Source organism: Mesoplodon mirus (genome assembly GCF_964341445.2).
Source record: "Mesoplodon mirus genome assembly, chromosome: 1".
Lineage (NCBI taxonomy): Eukaryota > Metazoa > Chordata > Mammalia > Artiodactyla > Ziphiidae > Mesoplodon > Mesoplodon mirus.
In genome coordinates this window covers 8,438,198-8,459,542 of record NC_138976.1, presented here as the reverse complement: position 1 = coordinate 8,459,542, position 21,345 = coordinate 8,438,198, and the positions used below count along the sequence as shown (strand labels likewise).

General features: G+C 42.1%; 1 protein-coding gene across 1 annotated transcript in view; it reads left to right on the top strand.

The window, feature by feature from the left end:
* The window catches only part of GARNL3 (GTPase activating Rap/RanGAP domain like 3), a 154,317-nt gene that overhangs the window by 58,446 nt on the left and 74,526 nt on the right, over positions 1 to 21,345 (top strand). The window contains exons 4-5 of the mRNA XM_082622306.1: positions 10,935 to 11,009; positions 21,214 to 21,313. Of these exons, the coding sequence (XP_082478432.1) occupies positions 10,935 to 11,009; positions 21,214 to 21,313 (175 nt within the window). The remainder of the gene's footprint in view (positions 1 to 10,934; positions 11,010 to 21,213; positions 21,314 to 21,345) is intronic.

The window sequence follows — 21,345 nt, the reverse complement described above, 5'->3', positions numbered from 1 at the left end:
TTTGCTCCTTTTCATTTGGAAAGGCATCTCAAATGATAAACATCCTACTGTCTCTGTTTTCTACAGTAAATGTTTTGCTTTCCTCCTCCAATGAAGATTTTAATCCTACATTTGCATATTTTGTCCTCTTTTATCTTGCGCACTTCCACAAGCTTTATACACTTGTTGCAAAAATTGTCTTCTGTTTTATTGAGGACAACAACCGCTTTTCTAAACTTTTATTTTGGTTTCATAGTAAAAAATGATGAGCTTCCTTTTTTATTTTTCAGGATCATATGTAGCATTTCTTTTTCATAACTCCCATGTTGGTGATTTTTTTTTCCTCTTTACAAAATGTTCAAACAAAAACAAAGAGCTATTCAGACCTTGTATTTTCAACAGACAGAATGTACAATGGCCTGAGCTCTCATTGTCCTTTTGGGTACTGCAGCTTCTCTGAACCAAACATCTGGATGGCCAGTGGTTGTGCAAAGCTCCCTGATCAATATCCAGAATCTAGCTGGCATTTATCTTGTAAAGCTCTGCTGGAATGAGATAGGATGTTCTCCGTGCTTGGATTTTTGCTGCTCTGAACGAGTAGCTCTAGAACTTATACATATAGCCAGGACTTAGGGGGCTCCAGGTAGCAGTCTGGTTGGAAGGGGAGTATTAAAGTAATGTTTGCTTAGCTCTTTACATAAGCTTGAGAAAATACCATGTGTGTAGATTAAAGAACAGGATGGAGATTAAGAAGGTTCTATCTCCCCCCATCCCAACCACACTTTGGTGCGCCCAGCAGCTTGACATATTGACAAAACCATGTTCCCCAGGGCGCTCTGCTACCAGGACCCTTCCGGTCTGTCTCCCTACCTATGGCACGTTGCTTATGAAGACTGCATTTTCTAACGTGGACTTTGTCTCCCTCCCTCCCCACATCTTGCCCAATGTGTTCTTAGAGAGAAAAAGGTGCTGGAATGGCTGGGGCTACCTTAAAATGCAGTACCTGTGCAGTAAAAGGATGACACCTAATGTTTTATTGTTACTCTTCATATAGACCCAGTGTTTCTTAGTCCAGAGGAGGTGGTGAAGAGAAAAATAAACTACCATCCAACTTTCTGTAATGACCACAGATTTGCTCTGTTTTGGGCAACCAAGTCAGTGACCGAATATGTTTCCCAGTTCTTTTCTCCATTGGCCATACAGTAAGTAGAAAATGTCCTGATATTTTGGCCATAGGGTGGACAATCAGTCTTCAGACTCATGAATTGTCATCTTTTGTGCTGAATCTTCACAAATATTTTACTGGGAATTTGAGTATCAGGGACTAGTCAGATATTATTATTATTATTTTTTTTTTTTTTTTTACGGTACGCGGGCCTCTCACTGCTGTGGCCTCTCCCGTTGCGGAGCACAGGCTCCAGACGCACAGGCTCAGCGGCCATGGCGCACGGGCCCAGCCGCTCCACGGCATGTGGGATCCTCCCGGACCGGGGCACGAACCCGTGTCCCCTGCATCGGCAGGCAGACTCTCAACCACTGTGCCACCAGGGAAGCCCCTAGTCAGATATTATTTTAATGAAGAAACCAAGATGGATAGCGTTTGAGATGGAGGGTTAGATGACAGTACTCATCCTGACTTGCCTCAGATTTCTCAGTAGAATAGGTGGAGAAGTCATTGCTTGGAAGAAAAGGTGTTTCTGGAGTGGCGATTTGGTGATTGAAAAGTCAGGGCCAAGATGGGAGATGTAATGGGAAGTGAAAAAGGAATGGATAAAAGAACTGGGGAGCGGTAGTGAAGATCTAGCCATGGTCAAGAAGCATGAGCTTGTCGTCAGCCTAGTCATATGGAAATATGTTTCTTTGAACACAGAAGGGAAGCATGAGAGTTTACTTGGTAAGAGGTGATTGAAAACCGGGACTTGCCTTGGTGGGCTTGAGTAGAACTCAGCAGTACGAAGGTCTGTGTGTTAGTAAATGCAGTGTTGATGTGATTAACCACAGATCCCCAGCTAGAATGTGTACCGGAAAGAGCCAGCGTGGGTTATAAGTCAGGTACTGTGATGACAAATCTATACCAGTGTGGGTGAGAGGTTTGGGGTCTTAGTAGTGGACGACAGAGCCATGGAGTTAAGTGAGGTCATTAGATTTGAGACAGCTGAAGGACGTGAGCTCAAGACATCAGATAAATCACTGTGATGGACGTTGAGTTTTCTGAGGATGGTGGCCAGAGATGTGGATGATAAGTCTGAGCCCAGATCCGAGGCCTTGGTTGTTCTTTAGCCAACAATTATCTTCCTAGCTGGAGAATCTTCTAACCAATTCAGGTTCTCTGACATGTGCCCTGGTGCCCAGCACTCCAGCTGCCCAACCTCCCAAATCTTTTCTCCACCCCATGGCACAGGCAGAAGAGGATGGAGGTGAAGAGTGGGAGGAAGAAAACATCTCCTCTGGTCCCCGTCTCCACTCCCTTGCCTCTCACTGCAGACAGCGGAAGTGAACCAGACTGACCAGGAGAAGTGAACCAAGGGCCCAGGAGCAGCACTCGCCAGTCAGGGGATGGCTTATTCCACCCATGTTCAGACCTTATCTCCCCACCTTTTTTTGATGGAAACATTTTAACTTTCTTTCTTCCCTTCTGAGCCATACCTTCTAAGTCAGGGGTATGGATGTGTGTCAGGGTGTCTACATGTCTGTGATTTGTGTATGCAAATGGTCTCCTTGACCAGTATTTGTAGTTTTAAAAATCTACTTATGTTGGAAATCATTTCTCAAAGCTCCTGTACATCTTCCAGAATAAATTGCATTATAGCGACAAAACCTTCGCTCCCCAAGGCAGAGTTGTCCCTCCAGCCTCTGACCGCCCCCAGTGCTCCATCCTTACTTCTGTGCTCTGGCATTTAACCAGGTTATGTGTGATTTATCTGTTTACATGTGTGTTTCTCTCTCTCTCTGTGCTCCTCCAGGGTAGGGATCATGTTGCATTTGTCTTTATAATTCCAGCAGTTAGTACAGACCCTGAGAAATTAGTTCTCAATAATATTGGAAGAATGACAAATGTTTAAACAGACCTTCCAAGAGTGTAAATGCAGCACTGAAATGGTTTAATCATACTAACAATAGTCAGGGCATTTTATATTAATCATTATCATATTATTATTAAAATACATATTGTTATAACAGGATTGAGCACTTCCTATGTCCAGAAACTATTCTAGGCTCATTCCATGTTTTATATTATTGAATCGTCTCCACAAGCCTAAAAGTGGCTACAATCATTGTCCTCATTTTAGAGATAGGGAAAATGAAATTTAGAGAGGAAAAATTGAGTGATTTGCCCAAGGTCACACAGCTAGTAAGTGTGGAACTGAGATTTGAACCTGATCAGTTGGGTGCCAAAACCCACACCTGTAACCACTCATTTTAAAGAGAGGAGATAGGGACAGGGGATGGAAATCTGAAATATTATTTTTAAAGATATAATTTACACAAATTTTAAAAGATTTTTTCCTAAGTTAAAATACTGTTTCTGTGACTTATATATACCTGAATGCCAAGTACCCAGTGCATGATAAGCAGAGATCGCAGGGATCCTAGTGCTGCTTAAGGTATGGAAACAGACACCAGCCCATAGAAACAAAACAATTCAGTAGAGAGGAAAGAGCCTTTTGTTTTTGAAAATTTATGTATTTGTATTAATTTAGGAAATATTCTCATCTAATTGCCTCTAATATTAAACTAATAATACTTTTATTTACAGTAGTTAATGAATAACACTTTATTCTTCCTTTTTTAATTTTTTCTTTTACATTAATTTGTTAAATCATACAGATGGATATTATTGCTTGGATATTACGTTTTTCCAGAAATAAAACATCTAAGATATTGAACACTGTTTACTGTTAAATGAATCAGTTACAGTTTGGCTGAAATTAGAAAGCGTCTACTCCAGATATTAAATTACATGAATTTCCACCATTTTTCGTATATTTAACTAACTGAAGGTGTTTCAGCCTGAGAAACTGAATTGATCTTGGTCACACAGAGTTGCCTCAAGGTCCAGCATGTCACAGTCCTGTCAAGTAGAACTTTCCGTGACTGTGGAAATTTGTCATTTGCTCTGTCCAGTGTAGCCATCACCTGTGGCTACTGAACACTTAAAATACGGACAGCGCAACAGAGGAACTGAGTGCTTTTTATCTCAATTAATTTAAAATTAGGTTTAAATGGGGCTGGTGGCTCCAGTATTGACCAATGCAGGAACTCTACAGGAATTCCTCACAGGACCAGGCAGATCCTAACCAAGTGATGACTTGATTTGCTTTTTCCCTTTTCTCTCTTGGGCGCAGTCCTCCTCAGTACCGATCCTTTAGTGTATGACCAGGTTAGAAACGTTAGACAAAATAAAATAACGTAAAAACCGTGTCCTTTTTTCTTAGCATTACTGATGTTAAATATATGTTAATTCCCTTCCCCTGAACTTCTGCACCAAAACAAACTCAAAAGAATTCTGCTGTTTGTATCTTCTGTAGGGAAACTCTCCCCTGCGTTCCTGGTGAGTGAGGGTGTGGCTGGCAGGTGGAAATGGGGCCCTTCCCCTCCTTGAAGACCCTCTGAGCCAGGACTGCCTCTGTGGGGTGTTGTTCTGACAACCTCTCCAGTTCTACAGTTATTGGTGTATTCAGGTTTCTTCCTCTCCTTAAAAGAATCTTCATTGTGTATATTTTCCTAGAAAATTTCCATTTCACTGAAGTTTTTGGTAATAGTCGCATAGTCGCACATGGTATTCTCTCACACTTTTAAAAATCTCTTTTCTGCTTAGCAGTTATATTTTCTTTATTATCACTCTGTGTATTTGTGTTTGTCTTTGATTTTTATTTATTTCTTTATTTTATTGAAATATAGTTGATTTACATTATTGTGTTTCAGGTGTACAGCAAAGTGATTCAGTTATACATATGTGTATATATACACATTTATGTATAGACAGTATATATATATTTTTTCAGATTCTTTTTCATTATAAGTTATTACGAGATATTGAATATAGTTCCCTGTGCTATACAGTAAGTCCTTGTTGTTTACCTATTTTATACATAGTAGTGTGTATCTGTTAATCCCAAAGTCCTAATTTATAAAAATATGGAATGCTTCACAAATTTGCATGTCATCCTTGCTTAGGGGCCATGCTAATCTTATCTGAATCATTCTAGTTTTAGTATACATGCTGCCGAAGTGAGCACTCTTTGCTTTTTAGAATCAGACTTGCTGGCCATCTCTTGGATGTGTTTATCAATTCTACTGCCTTTCTAAATCTGTAATTTCTGCTCTGATCTTTTATTGATTCCTCCCCCCTGCTTTCCTTGGGTGTATTTCATTGTTCTTTTTGTACCTTCTAGCAGTTAATGCTTTAGTTCATTGTTTTTATTCTTTCTTATTTAATGATGAAATCATTTAAGGATATGACTTTTCCTGTAAATACAGCATCTATTGCATTATCTGTTTTGATAGGTACTGTTTTCGTTGATGTCTGGATAGTGTCCAATTTTAGTTTTCTTACTTGAGTTTTTTCAGATGTATATTTTAAAATTTCCCACTTTTTTATCCTTTTGACACTAATTTCTCATTCAGTTGCACTATACTAAAAAAATCATCTGTATAGTTTCTGTTTTGCAGAATTTATTCATGCTTGCTTTTATCCAATATTTGATCAGCTTTTAAAACTTTAATAGATTTTCTTAAAAGGTATGTATTCTCTGTTTGTACCTTGATAAATTCAGTATATGTCTATTAAATCATGCTTATTAATTTTATTATTTGATTCCTCTGTAATTCCTTACTATTTCTTGCCTTGACCTATCAGAGAGAAATATACTAAAATCCCCCATTATAATTATACTTTTAGAATCTCCATCTATTTATAAGAGTTTTGTTTTATAATGAGTGTCTATAATTATTATATTTTGGGAGTGAGTAGATCTATCTATCCATGTACCATAACTTTTTTAATGATATTTTTTTCCTAAGTTCTACCATCTGATTTTATTATTCCCTCACCATTTTCTCCCCAACTTACCATGAATATTTTTAACTTTGCCTTTCTTTTTCAGGATTATCTTATTGTATTTATTGTACTGTTTTATTTTATTATCTCTTGCAGCTAGTTGGATTTCATTTGTATTTCCAATCCTTGAGCCTTTCTTCCTGTAATAGAGGAGTGTAGCCCATTGATATTTATTGTAATTGTCTGTGCTGTTCTCTCCAATGACCTCTATGAGGTGTTCCAAACTCCCCGTTATCCACTTCCTCATTTTACCCCTCTCCCTCACTCCATCCTTTAGGAGTGCAGATCTGGACTGATCAGATAAAAAGTATCTTACTGGTCACTGAACTCCTGGGTAGGCAGAGCGCTTGCAAAGGTCAGAGCACATGTGGGAATGTCCCTTTTGGACATTCCTCCTGAAGAATAACAAAGGGCCAGGTATCCTCCTGTGTGAGGAGACTGCCTGACTCCCTCCTCTCTGCTGGCTTTGGAGGGGTGAGATCTCAGATTGCCTTGCTCTCTACTTTGTTTCTAAACCTTTCGGGCTGGTCTGCAGTAAATAAAGGCATTCTCTAGTTGTGGTCTAGCTCATTAGTAGGGGACCTTACCAGTTGGTCTACGGAATGATTTGGTTGGCCTTGGGTTCTCTGCCCAAAGACCATCTTAATAACACCCCAGTCCATTATTCCTTGCATTTTTCTCTCAGGTATGTTCTCTGTGTTTTTGATAATCATTTTCCTCTATTTATCTCAAACTGATATTCTAATCTACTCTTTTGGGGGTATTTTCTTCTCAGTATCTAATTTTGAATTCACTATGGTCACTGTGAAATGTGGTCTACATTTCAAAATTCAGAAACCATGCTTTTACATCAGAAAGCTGATCACAGATTGTTCCATATTCATAGATCAAGTATCCTCCCAAATTATTACAATTAGTGATGACCTAAAATTTCCTTGTGCTTTTTGTAGTAAATTATATTTCCTAGAACATTTGCTCGTATACCTCAAGTCAGTTTCCACATTTTAAATTATGGACTTGTCATAGGTTTAATGATTTTTTTCTTTGTTCTTCCTTGTAGGGTATGTTATAGGGTATATAGTTGGCTTAGAACATCAAAATGCAGTTAAAAACAAGTGCATTTCTCTGTCACATCGAGCCAAGCATTTTAAGTTGTTGGGTGGCTGTGCCCCACACATTCAGGCTTGGGATGAACCCACTGTCTTCAGTATGGACTTCGAGGTCTCTCTGGTCATTGAGGTTTAACCAGTGGAGGGAAAGAGCACGTCTGGGGGCACCTCCCCTCTCTAAAGGGCTGGGATCCCTGCATGCCACTGGGACTTTGACCCACCTGCAAGTGGGGATATGAAGTCAAATGGCCACCTTGAGGGAACTGTGGTCTAGCCATATGTCCGGCTACAATTCCATTACTATGGAAGATGGTGAGAATGGATTTTGGCGGCAACCAGAACTCTGTACCACGTGGAAAGAGTCGGAGGTGAGGACTTCTTGGTTGTGCAGTACTGGACATTTAGATGGGTTCTAGTAGACATTGTGTCATTCCTGAGTCAAATCTCTTTCCAACAAAGGGAAGAGTTTATAGATTTTTAATAGTTTTAATTGGCCAGATCAAAGGCTTATGAGGAATAATAGAAAGAAAACTACTGATAGAAACTGTTTCTCTGCTGTGTTAAAAGGATATTTTTTTCCTGGAGTGTTATTTTTTTCAACCCCTCATTCACTAGAGCACTGTCCCCTTTCACACCAGGTGGTGTACCAGTCTTCATCAGCACCAGCCTCCACGGCACCCTCTGGTTTATTTAGCCAGCTGCCCGAGCCAGCTGGGGGTTGGGGAGGTGTGGGGCGGCAGAGCTCTGGGGCTGCCATTCCACTTGCCAGTGAGAGTCACTTCCCCAGTGTGACTGGTAGGTCTCCTTCCCATCTACTGCCCGAATACCCGCCCTCACCTCAGACACCCCTTGCCAGCATGAGCTCAGCAGTGTTAGTTTGACCTTAGTTGGACTAAGTTACTACTCAGGCTACCTTTCCCTTGCAAATGGTGATTCAGGTGATTTGGTCTGTCCTTCACCTTGGTCTTTCTTTCATCGTAGACCTGGTAGAATCTCTTTGAAATTTCTTGGGTGAGTAATGAACCTTCTTGCTTTCTGGGGCTAGAGTAGATCTTTCTCCCAGTCTTATATCCCTTTGGTCATTTCCACGGGGATTTGGCATTCATCTGTTCATGGATTTCTTGTGTAATAAATATTTAGTGAGTATCAATACTATGTCAGGCAGTGAGCATAGCTCTGGGGAGGCAGTGGTGAGAAAACCATCGTCTTCCTGGAGCTTCTCAATGAGAGTGGAGGGGGTGCGTGAGGAGAGATGGGCATGAATCAGGTGATGGCACAAAGGAATGGCATTCAGGACCCTGAGGCCCTCTCTGAGACTTGCAGTGGGAGCTTTTCCCAGGCAGTGAGGTCAAGGAAGGTGTCTGAGCAATGGGAGCTGTGGTGGAACTGAATGATAAGGAGTTCACGAGGGGAAGCGGGGAGAGGAAGACCTTCCAGGTGAGGGGGTCCTGTGCGTGCACGTCCCCTGGTGGGAAGGAGGGGGATGCCAGGATAGAGATGGGACAATAGAGATGGGATCGTGGGACAATCAGATTCGCAGTTGCCAGAATCCCCTGCGCTTTGATGTGAAGAGTGGTTTGGAGAGAAGCGATGGTGGGTGGATGCACAGGCCAGTGAGGAGATGGTTGCAGTCACCCAGGGGAGAGATGACAGTGACCTGATGGAGATGGTGGTGGTGGCGATGGTGACGGTGATAGAGTTAAACGTGTTCGACTAAGGCAGGAGTTCAGGGTCTTCATGGATTTGTGATTATAGTTCAGAGGAAGCTAAGTTCTTTCTAACCATCAAATCATTAAACATGTCCTTCCTTTCTTCTTTTTGAACCTTTCAATCAAGGTAAGCGATCAACTTCTTGTTCTAATCTCAGCAAAGGAAAAGGGAATCATAGCCTGTGCCTAGCAGTGTCTGGAATATAGTCCACCACTATTTATACTTGTTATGTGAATGAATGACTGAATCAGTGAATGATGGTCAGTCTTCTCCCAAGCCTTTGATTCCTTGATGAGACTGGCTCTAGTGAGGACTATATCTACCAACCTCTAATACAGGGATGTGTGTGTCACCCTCTCTCTTTATACGCCTATGGCAGACATTAGTAATGGATTGCGGCTCCTGGCATCAATGTGTGACAGTACACATGGAGTATCACCAACCAGGGAAACCTTTCTCAGTCTTGGTGTCCAGAGGTAGATCTGATACCGTGTGACCCAAAGCGCCCACCATACTCTGCCATGTGGCTCAAAGTCCCCAAGCAAACAGACACTCATGCAGGACATTCCCAGGGCTTAGAGATCACCTGGCAGGAGCTGAGCGCAAAGGTCAGACCTCTTTTTGGGCAAATTAAATCCTTTGCTACGTAGCCTCTGTTGCCCATCTTCAGTCTATCAACAGTGTAATGACCTGATGATATAAAAGCTAAACATATACATAAAAATCTTCTTTGTAATTGTTTTTAGAAATGATTTTGCAGGATATAGGTTAGGTATACATATAAGTTAGGACCTTATCATGGACATTCCATGGAGGAGGGTTAAGTAGGGTAGTGGTCAGATGAGGATAACAGGCTTCTGGCATCTGACTGCCTGTGTTCACATCCCAGGCCCACCACTGACTTAGATGTAACCTTGCCTAGTTATTTAACCTTTCTCTGCCTCAGTTTCGTCACTCATAAACGAGAGTAATGATAGTACCTACTTTGTGTTGTTTTTATGATAATTAAGTGAGATAACACATGTTAAGGCCAGAGGAGCACATGGCATGTAGAAGCTCTCAATAAATATTAGATACTATTATTTTTGTATTTATCACGGGAAAAGTTTATCAATCTTTTTCAAACAATTTTCCTTAGGAAAAGTTGTAGAGTTTTTCCCTGAAATTTTTCCATTTATTTTCACACTTTCATATCTCTGAAACACGAGTAAAAATATGAGATAATCATTCTTAAGAAATTGTGTGTCATTTTACTGGGTAAGACTTGAGAAGTGCCCCTCTGGGCAAGTGTGTTCTAATGGGATTTCTGGGATATGGAAATTGTTGGCAGATCTTTGCTGCAAATTTGTGGGCAGATTTAAAAGGTTAAAAAAAGACATGGCATTTTCCTAAGTTGCTACTGAGAAATCTAGAAGATTTAGGAGAAAGTAAGTTAAATCTTGAGTCAGTGATTTTAGGACTGATGCACCAAGCACTGATTTCTTTTTACCTCATCTCTTTTTAGCACCGAGCTCCTTGAATGGAGACTGCCTATTTGCAAGCATCGCATTGCTGGAGCTAAAATACAGTCTGGCAGCCTTGGAAGGGACTAATTGGCCTTTTGGAAACTGTTTGAAACTGAATGAAGCACAAGAGCTTTCTGTGATGTTAGTAGAGCCTTGAGTTTCTGCCAGCCATTAATTGTTTTTTAGGCTTTCCTGTGAAGGCAGCTGAACTTGAGACTTGGCTTTCGGTGTTGCCATCTGTGAGCTACGCTTGTCCACGTGTGACGTGGGTTAAGCTTGTGGGTAGCATCACCTCAATGCTTCAGTATTGGAATATGTTCAAATTTAGATTTGATGCTTTTGTTTTCCACTCTTATGGGTTAGGTGTTCCTCACTCTTCAGCTTCCTAAAGACTGTGGGGCCCACCTGTACAAGGGCGTGGCTGATAGAGCTTCCAAGAGACTGTTAGCTCTAGGCTGGGCCCTCCAGCTCTCGCTGGATTTGACTTACTCATAGGCAGATACGGACAGATGGAAGGGGCATTGCAAATGGTGACCCAGCTTCCTAACTGAGTGCTCTTTTGTCCCCCAGCTTATTTCTAGTGATGCCGATGGAGCCATCCAAAGGGCTGGAAGGTTCAGAGTGGAAAACGGCTCTTCAGATGAGGTAAGGAAGTCTGTATCATCACCAAGCACACAATCATGGTGCCTGTGATACAGCCGTAAGCAGCTTGTGATCCTCTTTTCCACAGAACACCTGCCTAAATGGAGCCCAGGAAGGGGTCAGAAGGGCTCTTCAGAGTTTTGCTTGAAGCAAACAGGAAGGGAAAGTGCCATCATTCTCTGTATGGAAGGTGCTATTAATAGAGTGACGCGTACCCTTTGAAAGATCTGTAATAAAGCCAGGTAGACACATGAAGGTGGTCTGCCAGCAATGGGACCAAAAGACAAATTCACAGCCACAGTACCCTTTGTGAATGGCCCCTGGAACCCTAGCTCTTACCCTTTGCCAGGCTTGTAGGCTTGGAACTGCCGTGTGAGCAATGTCGGGGTCCAGGAGAGAGATGCAAAATATTACTGTGATTATAAGATGCTGTCTTTATTCAGAGGAGACACCAAGAAAGGAGGCCATTCCTGTCTGCCACTGCTTGGGCCCAAGCCCTCTTTCTGGGCTCTGCTGGTCATCCTCGCCATAGGCCACAGGGACTCACCTTGCTGGCCTTTCTTTGTTAAATCTTCCACTGCCCGCTCCATCCCTTGGGGTCTACCCCCAGAACTGCTGAGTGCTATCTAAGCCCCCCAGTTTTTTCTTCCTTGCTGCTTCTCTGAGAGGCAGCCCATTGCAGTGCTTCAGCACCCCCAGCTTTGGCATCAGGCAAGCCTGGGCTCAAGTTCCAGCTCCCCCACCTCCTAGCTGTGTGACCCTAGGCAAGTAATCAGCCTTTCTGAAGCCCAGATTCTTCATCTCTAAGGAGGAAACGGTCTTGGGATTACGAGAGGATTCAGTGAGCTAAGCTCTTAAAGCTATTAGCGCTCTGCCCAGTGTATAGTGAGAGTTCAGTGAGTGAGAGCTGTATTAGTAATAAAGGTGGTTGTTGTTCCCAGAAGTGGCGCTGTATGGCCAGCCTTGCCCTCCTGACCACTTCCTTAATCACCTTCTTGGTGATGGGCTATGGATTTAACTTGAAAGCCACAGCATTCAGGAAGTTGTTGCTCATCTTCACCTTTGCCTTAACTTAGCAAAGCCCTTCACCCAGACGTGGTAACCTCACCACTGCTGTGAGGCAAAGGGGGCAGTCCCACCTTGGGCTGGACCCCTGAATAGGTGCCCACATACTTCTTATCCAGAATTATGTCAACTGACCTTCATAGAAGAAAGAACTCCCAGGGAAATTTGCTTCTGAAGCTTGGAAACAGCCCTCCCCAAATGGTCCTGCTCCTGAGACAAGACAGTCTTATCCTCACAGACTCAAGCAGCCAAGGGTGTCCCAGGAGCTAAGTCAGGAGCAGAAGCATCGAGTCCTCATTCTCCAGTGCTCAGAAAGCTAGCAGCTGCCAGGCCGAGTATCTACTTTGAGCACCTAAGTACCAAAGATACCAGAGGTTGCTGTACCTCAACACATCTTTCTGCTACCAAAATTTTTCAGAACTTCAGCCCAGCCCGAAATGAACAAACTGTACTGGCTTTCCCCACCCCCACATAAGCACAACTCTGGCCCCTGCCAAAACCAGTGTCTAGAGGAAATCCACAACTCCCCAGAAAAACATAAATGGAGCCTTCATGCAGTCCTAGGATCACCACGCACTTTGATTATCAAACACTCCTGCCTGGCCCTGTCACCTGGCCATGCCAGAGGACAAGGTCAGGGACTGGAAATCACCTTTGGCGGATCATGGGCAACAGTGGCTCCAGAGTCAGGCTGCTGGGGTTCAAATCATGGCCCCACAACTCACCAACAGTGTGGCCATGGGCGGTTCACTTAACACCTTTAGAACCATTTGGTGGAGTTACTGATTTAACAAATCCTTGTGGTCTGTTGCATTCAAAACACAGTCCTGTCTCAGATTGCTTCTGTGGGCTCAAATACTGTTTTAAATTTTGTTTCCACCAAAGCCACCGAGCATGAGTGCTCCATTGGAGCACCTTGGCTGGGTTTATATCCATGGTCTTCAGTTAAAAGCTTTGGCCAGTGCCAGCGCCCAGCCTGGTGTAAGACCGTGGAGGAACATGAGACTCAGAGGAAAAAAACCTGGCTTGCTCTGAGTTTGTTAAAGCAGTTAGTGCATTAGAAGGCTCAACACGCTGCTTGAAGTTTTTCAAACCCATGAACAAATTGCAAAGCAATTTCATTACTGAGTTATTTTTCCTTTTATCGTTGCATTGATACAGTATGGATACTAGACCCTTATCAGATATATGATTTGCCAAAATTTTCTCCCATTCCTTAGGTTGTATTCTCATTTTCTTGATTGTGTGCCTTGAAGCATAAAAAGTTTCTTAATTTGCTAATATCTAGCTCATCTATCTTGTCTTCTGTTGCTTGTGCTTCTCCTATGGTATCTAAGAAACCATTGCCTAACCCAGGGCTGCTTGGTCACTTTTTAGAGTTTACTCTTCCCTTCGGATAATGTCAAATTTGTCTTTTATTTCTTTAAACATAGTCAGTATAATGGTTTTATTATCTGTGACTGATAATTCCAATATGTGAGGGTTTTTGTGGCCCTCTGTTAGATTTTTCTCCTGGCATATTCTCATGGTGTACTGTGCTCCTCTGTGTGCTTGGCTGCCTGATTGTGTGCTGTTTGTTGTTCTTGAAGATGACTTTTTTAGGAATAATATAAGGCTTAGGATGTGTTGCCTTTTGGTACAGAGTGTGATCCTGTGATTTGTAATAAGAAATACATATTTGGTCTTCGTACCTCTTCCTGGCACAGAGCTCCTAAAACCCTTGGAATTTTCTAAGTAATGAGAGTGATCATGGTGTCTTTTGTTATGTTAATAAGTGATTTCTGGAAAGCCCTTAAGTTTCCTAAGGATGGGGGCTGGTCACCAGAGAAACCAACCACGTGATTAGAGGGTTAGCGCTTCAGTCCAGCCCCAGCCTCCTGGGAGGGGAGAGGGGCTGGAGAGTGAGTTCAATCCCCAAAGGCCAATGATTTAATCAGTCGTGCCTATGGGATGCAGCCTCCATAAGAACTTGAGAGGGCAGCGTTTAGAGAGCTTCCAGATGGGTGAACACCTGGAGATTCCAGAAGAGTGGCCGGCTCGGAGAGCATGGGCACTCCACACCCCCTCCCACATCCACATACCTTGCCCCATGCATCTCTTCCATCTGGCTGTTCCTGAGTTATATCCTTTTATAATAAACTAGTAATCTAAGTAGTCAAGTGTTTCTCTGAGGTCTGTGCTCTAGCAAATTAATCAAACCCAAGGAGAGGGTCATGGGAACCTTCAAGCTATAGCCAGTTGATCAGAAGCACAGGTGACCACCAGGATTTACAGTTTGCAGCAGAAGTTGCAGACGTCAGAAGCAGTCTTGTAGGACTGAGCCCTTAGCCTGTGGGATCCGACACTGTCTCCAGGTAGACAGTGTCAGAATTGAGTTGAATTACAGGACACCCAGCTGGTGTCGGAGAATTGGTGGTGTGGGGGGAAACCACATATTAGAATTGGTGTCAGAATCAGAGGGAGGGTTTGCATTTGCTTTTGCCAGATACCTTTAAACTAAAGTCCCAGCTTGAAATAAACCCTTTAAGCCAAGATACAGGATGGAGCTGCAACTTTACATGAAGGCTGGCTTGTGGTCACAGCACCTCAGAGACACTCCTCCACTCAGTACTGTGGCAGGCTTCCTTGGAGTCTTTGGGGTAAAGGTGGTCTCTTCCAATTCACTCTTTTCTTGAATGTGTAACCCTTTGGGGGTCCCAGCTTAATGTGGGGTGGGTCTCCTATAGACCTACCTACTTCAGTGGATCCTGGGGGTTTGATTCTTTGCCCTCTTGCCTCTTGAGGTCACCAAAACCCAAGAGTAATTTTGCCAGGATCAATAGATATCTTCAAGCTAAAGAGAATTTCCATGCTCCACTTACCTCTCCGGGTTCCCACTTGCCTTTGTTTTGACTGGTAATTCCTTACTATCTTGTAAGCTCTCCAGTGCTTTTAAGGAGATGACTTTAATATTTGTCTAATGCTTTTAGTTTCTTCAGTGGGAGGTTTGGTCGAATAACCTAGCTCACCATTACCAAAAACATAAGTTATATCAGGAGCGCTATTCCTATAATACATCAAGTCATTCATTCAACCCACACGCAGGATCACTTCTCGGTGCCAGCCAGGCTGAGCGCTGGTGATGCGGGAATGAATAAGACTGCTGACTGCTAGGGTCCCTACCCCCGTGGGCTCACAGACAGGCAGGAGAGTGGTCAATAAATAACACAGATACATAAGATGATTGCAAATTTTGGTAACTCCTGTGGAGAAAACACACACGGGGCGTGTCATAAGGACGTCACGGTGAGGCCCAGGCTCTGAGCAGTGCTTCTCAGACTGTGTGTGGTGAAGGGCCTGCTTTTTTATTTCCAATCTGTTGCAGGACTCTCTGTGGTCCTACGACGTATGACTGGTTTGCAGCACCCACTCATACAACTCACTACCAAAATCAGTAACATCCGGATTGGTCTGGGTTCTGTTTAGGGAAGCTAATCCCCTAAGACTTGCTCTCCACTGCTGTCTACTTCATCACAGACTGTTGGCAGATCAGCACCCATCTGTGGACCACACCTTCCTGCCGTAGAGTTCATCTAGGCCCATCCTCCATCCATGGACCACACCTTCCTGCCGTAGAGTTCATCTAGGCCCGTCCTCCATCCATGGACCACACCTTCCTGCCATAGAGTTCATCTAGGCCCATCCTCCATCCATGGACCACACCTTCCTGCCGTAGAGTTCATCTAGGCCCATCCTCCACCCAAGGCATGAACCCGTGCAACAACTTTGCCAACAGTTAGCTCCTCTGTCCCTGCCTGAATATATCTCCAGTGATGGGAAACTTGCTCCCCCCTTGATAGGGTTTTTCCTCGGGACACCAACCAGTTCCATCACCAGCTAAGTCCCCTACAATTCCGTTCAATCCTGACCGTAACCACCTGGAGCTAGCGTCAGACTCCACTGGTTTCAGGCTCAGTTCCACACGCTGCCCTCACTTCAGACACCGGTGGCAAGTGTCAGGTCCCTAGGGTACCCACACATCCGTCTAACTGGGCTACAAAGTTAGGGGTTCCCATAACCCCCCTCCTCAGGTTCAGTAATTCACTGAAATGACTCACAGAACTCTGGAAAGCACTTTACTTACCATACTCATTTATTACAAAGGATACAACTTGGGAACAGCAAATGGAAGAGATGCAGAGGGCAAGGGATGGGGGATGGGGGCACAGAGCTCCCCTGCCCTCTTTGGGTGCACCACCCTCCCAGCACCTTGATATAGTCACCAACCCAGAAGCTCACATGGGTATGGTTGATTAATTCATTCAATCTCCAGCCCCTCTCCCCTCCCGAAAGGTTGCAGGGTGGGGCTGAAAGTGCCAAGCTTCTAATCAAGCTTGATCTTTCTAGCTACCGGCCCCATCCTGAAGCTAGCTAGGGGCCCACGACGAGTTGCCTCATTGGAGCAAAAGATGCTCCTGTCACCCTTATGTCTCAGGAAATGCCAAGGGTTTTAGGAGTTCTGTGCCAAGAGACAGAGACAAAGCCGAAATATAAATTTCCCATTATACCACAGCCCTAAAGTTACTTCCATTTTTCGGCATCTCTCATTGCTAGAAAGTTTTTTTTATTGAACAGAACTCATCTGTCTATATTTTCCACTCAGAGTTTCTATTTATGGTTTCTGGAGCCCATAGTGTAAGGCTGAGCCTTCTTCAGCATGATAGGCCTTCAAGCTTTCCAAGACATCTGCTGTTTTTCTCCTAAGACATGGACTCAGTTCCACTTATCATCACACTCCCTGCTGCTCCTTGGACACATGTGAGGTGGTTTATGGACCTTTTAGGTGGAAGTGCTCGGAATGAACACCTGGCCGCAGGTGCGCCTCACGGCCACAGAGTGAGGCCGGCTCATCCCCTTCCTTGCTGTGCACACACTCCTCTTTTCATGAAGCCCAAGGACTCATTACGAACCTACGATATGCTACCCCCAACTCCAGTCTTTTTCACGTGTGCTGTTATTTAGCTGTGAGGCAACATCATGGTATAGTGGAGACAGTTTTGGAGTCAAGCAAACCTGGGTTCAGACCTCAGCTCTACCACTTACCAGTTTATGACTCAATGTCACGGAGCCTCAATCTCCTACTGGGTAAAAAAGAGAGAGAATTCCTACTTTGTAGCACCTGGCCTTCTCCACCCTTTACTTGTACAATTTGTATTTGTACCTAAATGTAGGACTCTGCATTGTCCACACTGAATTTAATCTCATTAGTGTGTCCTGTAATTGCTAAGTGTCAAGAGGTTTTTTTGACATCTTGATTCTGTCACCTGTCCTATTAGCTAACCCAGTGAGAATCTTTATATTACCTTCAGATGTGCTTATCCTGCCATCTGTGTGCTCATTCAGATTATTAATTAAAATGACTGTGACCCTTGGGTAGATCCCTGGAAACCTCCCTTACAGCTCACTTGTATGTATCAATTAGTATTTGGTGGAGCAGAGGGCACAATCTTTCAGCTTTTTATAGATCTCTTCCTTAGCACGGGGAGGATTCTCTTACACACTGTTGGGGGACATGTAGATGAGCACAGTCTTTGGGGAAGGCAATGAGCAATCATTAAAAATGTGTAGGGCTTCCCTGGTGGTGCAGTGGTTGAGAGTCCGACTGCCGGTGCAGGGGACACGGGTTCGTGCCCCGGTCCGGGAAGATCCCACATGCCGCGGAGCGGCTGGGCCCGTGAGCCATGGCCGCTGAGCCTGCGCGTCTGGAGCCTGCGCTGTGCAACGGGAGAGGCCACAGCAGTGAGAGGCCCACGTACCGCAAAAAAAAAAAAAAAAAAAAAAAATGTGTATATCATTTGGCCAGCAGTTCTACTGCTGGGATGTGTACTGTAGCGTTATTTTAAAATAAAAAAATAAAACCACTTGGAAACAACATCAGTTTCCATCAGTAGAGGAATGATTTTGAAAATTATGATTTAGACACTGGAATGCTTAGTAGCTGTTAGAAAGAATGAGGTACAGGTAAATGTAATACCGTAGAAAAACATTTACCATACAGTGCTAGACATAAAAGCAAGTTCCAGAATGATTCGTATGATATCATCCCATTTCCTTAAAAACAACAAAAAAGATCAACTTGCTTGTCAATATTCAAGAAAATTTCCAAAAGGTTACCTAAGAATTTAATAGTAATTGCTTCTGGAGTGGAAATGGGAGGTCAGGAAAGAAGTTAGAGGACCTTAACTTTCTACCCTTTTATGTTTACATATTTTACACATCTGTACTCAACTGAAGTGTTTAATTTTTTAAAAAAACTATGTAGTTGTTAAAAGGAACAAGGTAGATCTGTAAGTACTAACAGAAATATTTCTAAGATTTCTTTTTTTAGTGAACAAATAAGTTTCAGTGTAATACCTATAATACTATCCCATTTTTGAAAACAGATTATGTGTATATATATACATATGTATGTAAATGTATGTGAATGTGTATACGTATGTATAGACACATTTTTGTAAATGCATAAAAAGACCTGGGACTATCCAAACCAATCTGGTGACATGGTTATTATATGGCAAGGAAGTAGATTAGGACATGGGGGTTGAGGGGAAAAAAAGCATTTTAATTTTTGTATGATTTAACTTTTTTCAACCAGCTTATATTTATATTTGCAATTCAAATTTTTTGTTTTTTTTTAATCCATCTTCTTTATTGTCAGTGTTCTTTCAGCAATTTAACCTAGAAAGTGAAGGAAAGTCAGTTTAAAAGCATTCATTCATTAATTAAACTCACTCTGGAAGAGGCTCTGAAAAATCACAAGCATTATATAAAACTGTGGATCTCATTTGTAGCCTGAGTGCTTGTGTTGTGTGGACTCCCTGCTTAAAGTCAAATATTAGAGAACATTCAGATAAAATGGGGGTGTTATACATGGATTTTGATTAAATTCTCTTCACAATATCCTGGCCATATACAGTCTTCATCCTTCACATCCCGCAAGTATAAATGTGGTTAAACAAAGCAAAACAAGGAAAGCAACAAGGAGCTTTTGTGGGCTTTGGAATTTGATGCAGAAATGATTCAGGATTTCTCAGTCTCAAGACTCATTCAACCCTGTGGGCATGTTCAGGCACATCTGCAGCATAGAAGAATTTGAGTTCATTACTGCATAATACCTTTTAGCAAATGATTATCTAAAAGGGATAAAATTAGTATGGGTGTTTGTAATGTTAAACTTTGATTGGAATATGTGCTCATCAGAATATTTCCTCCTAACATTCTTGTTGATGTCAAGTAAATACTGTGTTCCTGTGTAACTGTCACCTTAAAATGCTATAGGAAGTTTCTGTATCTTTGAAATCCTCTATAAAGTAGGCCATACTTAAAATAGTTAGGATTTATGGTGGTTATGTAAGAAGATACTCCTATACTTGGGAAATACACATTGAAGTATTTAGGAATAAAGGGCTATTATTTATGCAATTTAGCCTTAAATGATTTGGGAAGAAGTGTGTGTGCGTGTGTGTGTAGAGGGATAGAGAGTAGTGAACAAGTGAATAATGGGATAAAATGTTAGCAGTAGGTGAATCTGGTAAAGGGCATACAGATGCTTTTTGCACTCCTCTTATTCTTGCAACTTTTATGTAAGTTTAAAATCACTGCCAAATAAAAATTTATATATATGGGTGTGGGTGTGGAGGGATATATATATATATATATATCGCTGATTTTTTTAAAGTCAAGAAAATTCAATAAAGGCACAATAATACTAAGAATTTTAACCTACTTTTTACCCCTTGATAGATTAAAAAGGCATAACATTAAGTAAAAGATTCAGAAGATGATATAATGGTTAAGATTTAAAAAAAGAAAAAAAACACTCTGACATTGGAACTGATTTGTTTTAGCTCCACTGCTTATTATTTCTGCAACCTTAGGCAACAAACTTAAATTATCTAAGCATCAATTTCCTCATCTGAAAGTAAGGGGATAAAATCGACTCTATCTCATGAGTTGGTGGAGATAATTCATGTAAAGTGTGTGGCCTAATACTTGGCACTTAGAGCTCTTTCCGTGAACGTCATTATTTCCAGAGCAGTGAGAAAGACAGAAAGCATCCTAATTCACTTTATAAAGTAATATAACCCTGAAAGCATGACAGAAATATATACTGAAAAGAAACCTAAAGATTCATCTCACCAACAAATATGATACATAAGTCATTTTTTTTAATCCAGCAATACAGTATATCAACAGAATACCTATAAGGGTGTCTTCCAGAAATCTAAGAACCATTCAGTATAAGAAGAGCCAATGGTATAATTTATTACATGACTATGATTTTCCCCATTTAACCTATTTGCTAAATAGTTGCCAAAAAAAAAAAAGCTTTCAGTAAAATTCAATATTCATTTCTGAGAAAACCGCTTTATAAACTTGGAATTGAAGGGAACTTCTTCAACATGATAAAGAAACTGACCACAGACACCCAGTAAATCACTAGAGCCATGTCAGAATGAGAAAAGAATGTTCCAGCAGTCTGTCTTACACACAGGGCACAATGTAGATGTCAATGGAGTTTCAAACTGTATATTTAGTATGATTCCATTTTGGTAAGAAAAGTACGTATGTACATGTAGGGGAAAAATTTGAGGAAACCATATCAAATCATTAATAGCGATTATATCTTTGGATAGAGGATTCGGATTATTCGTTATGTTTATCCATGTTTTCCACATTAATTGAGTTACAGTAAATTTTTAAAATTCTACAAAGAATATGAACTCAAATAAGATGCTGCCGAGATGTGTTCCAGGTGAAATGTGCCTGTTACAGGGTAACAAACAGAAGGGCGTGCCTCTGCGGGCACCAACTCCCAAATGTTGTGGAAGCTTCAGCCCAGAAAGGAGAAAAACTTTAAACTCAAGTTAGAAATTGCTTAACTCACTGGTTCACCTGGTGCTTTTTCCTACACCCCAAGGACCTTCAGAACATTTCTATGATGTGGATTTTGACAGGTGTCTTTTCTAATGAGAACATGTGGTTACAGCCCTGTTTGTACACTTTTAACAGTGACTTTTCTGGTTCTTTGGCATCTGGTTCATTGCTACCTTGTTTACTTTCTAAATAAGCCTCTTAATGGCATAACTTTGTTCCATTACAGAATGCAACTGCTCTGCCAGGCACTTGGCGAAGGACAGACGTGCACTTAGAGAACCCAGAATACCACACCAGATGGTATTTCAAGTATTTTTTAGGACAAGGTAATTATGTCATTACAGTGGTTGGAAAGAAA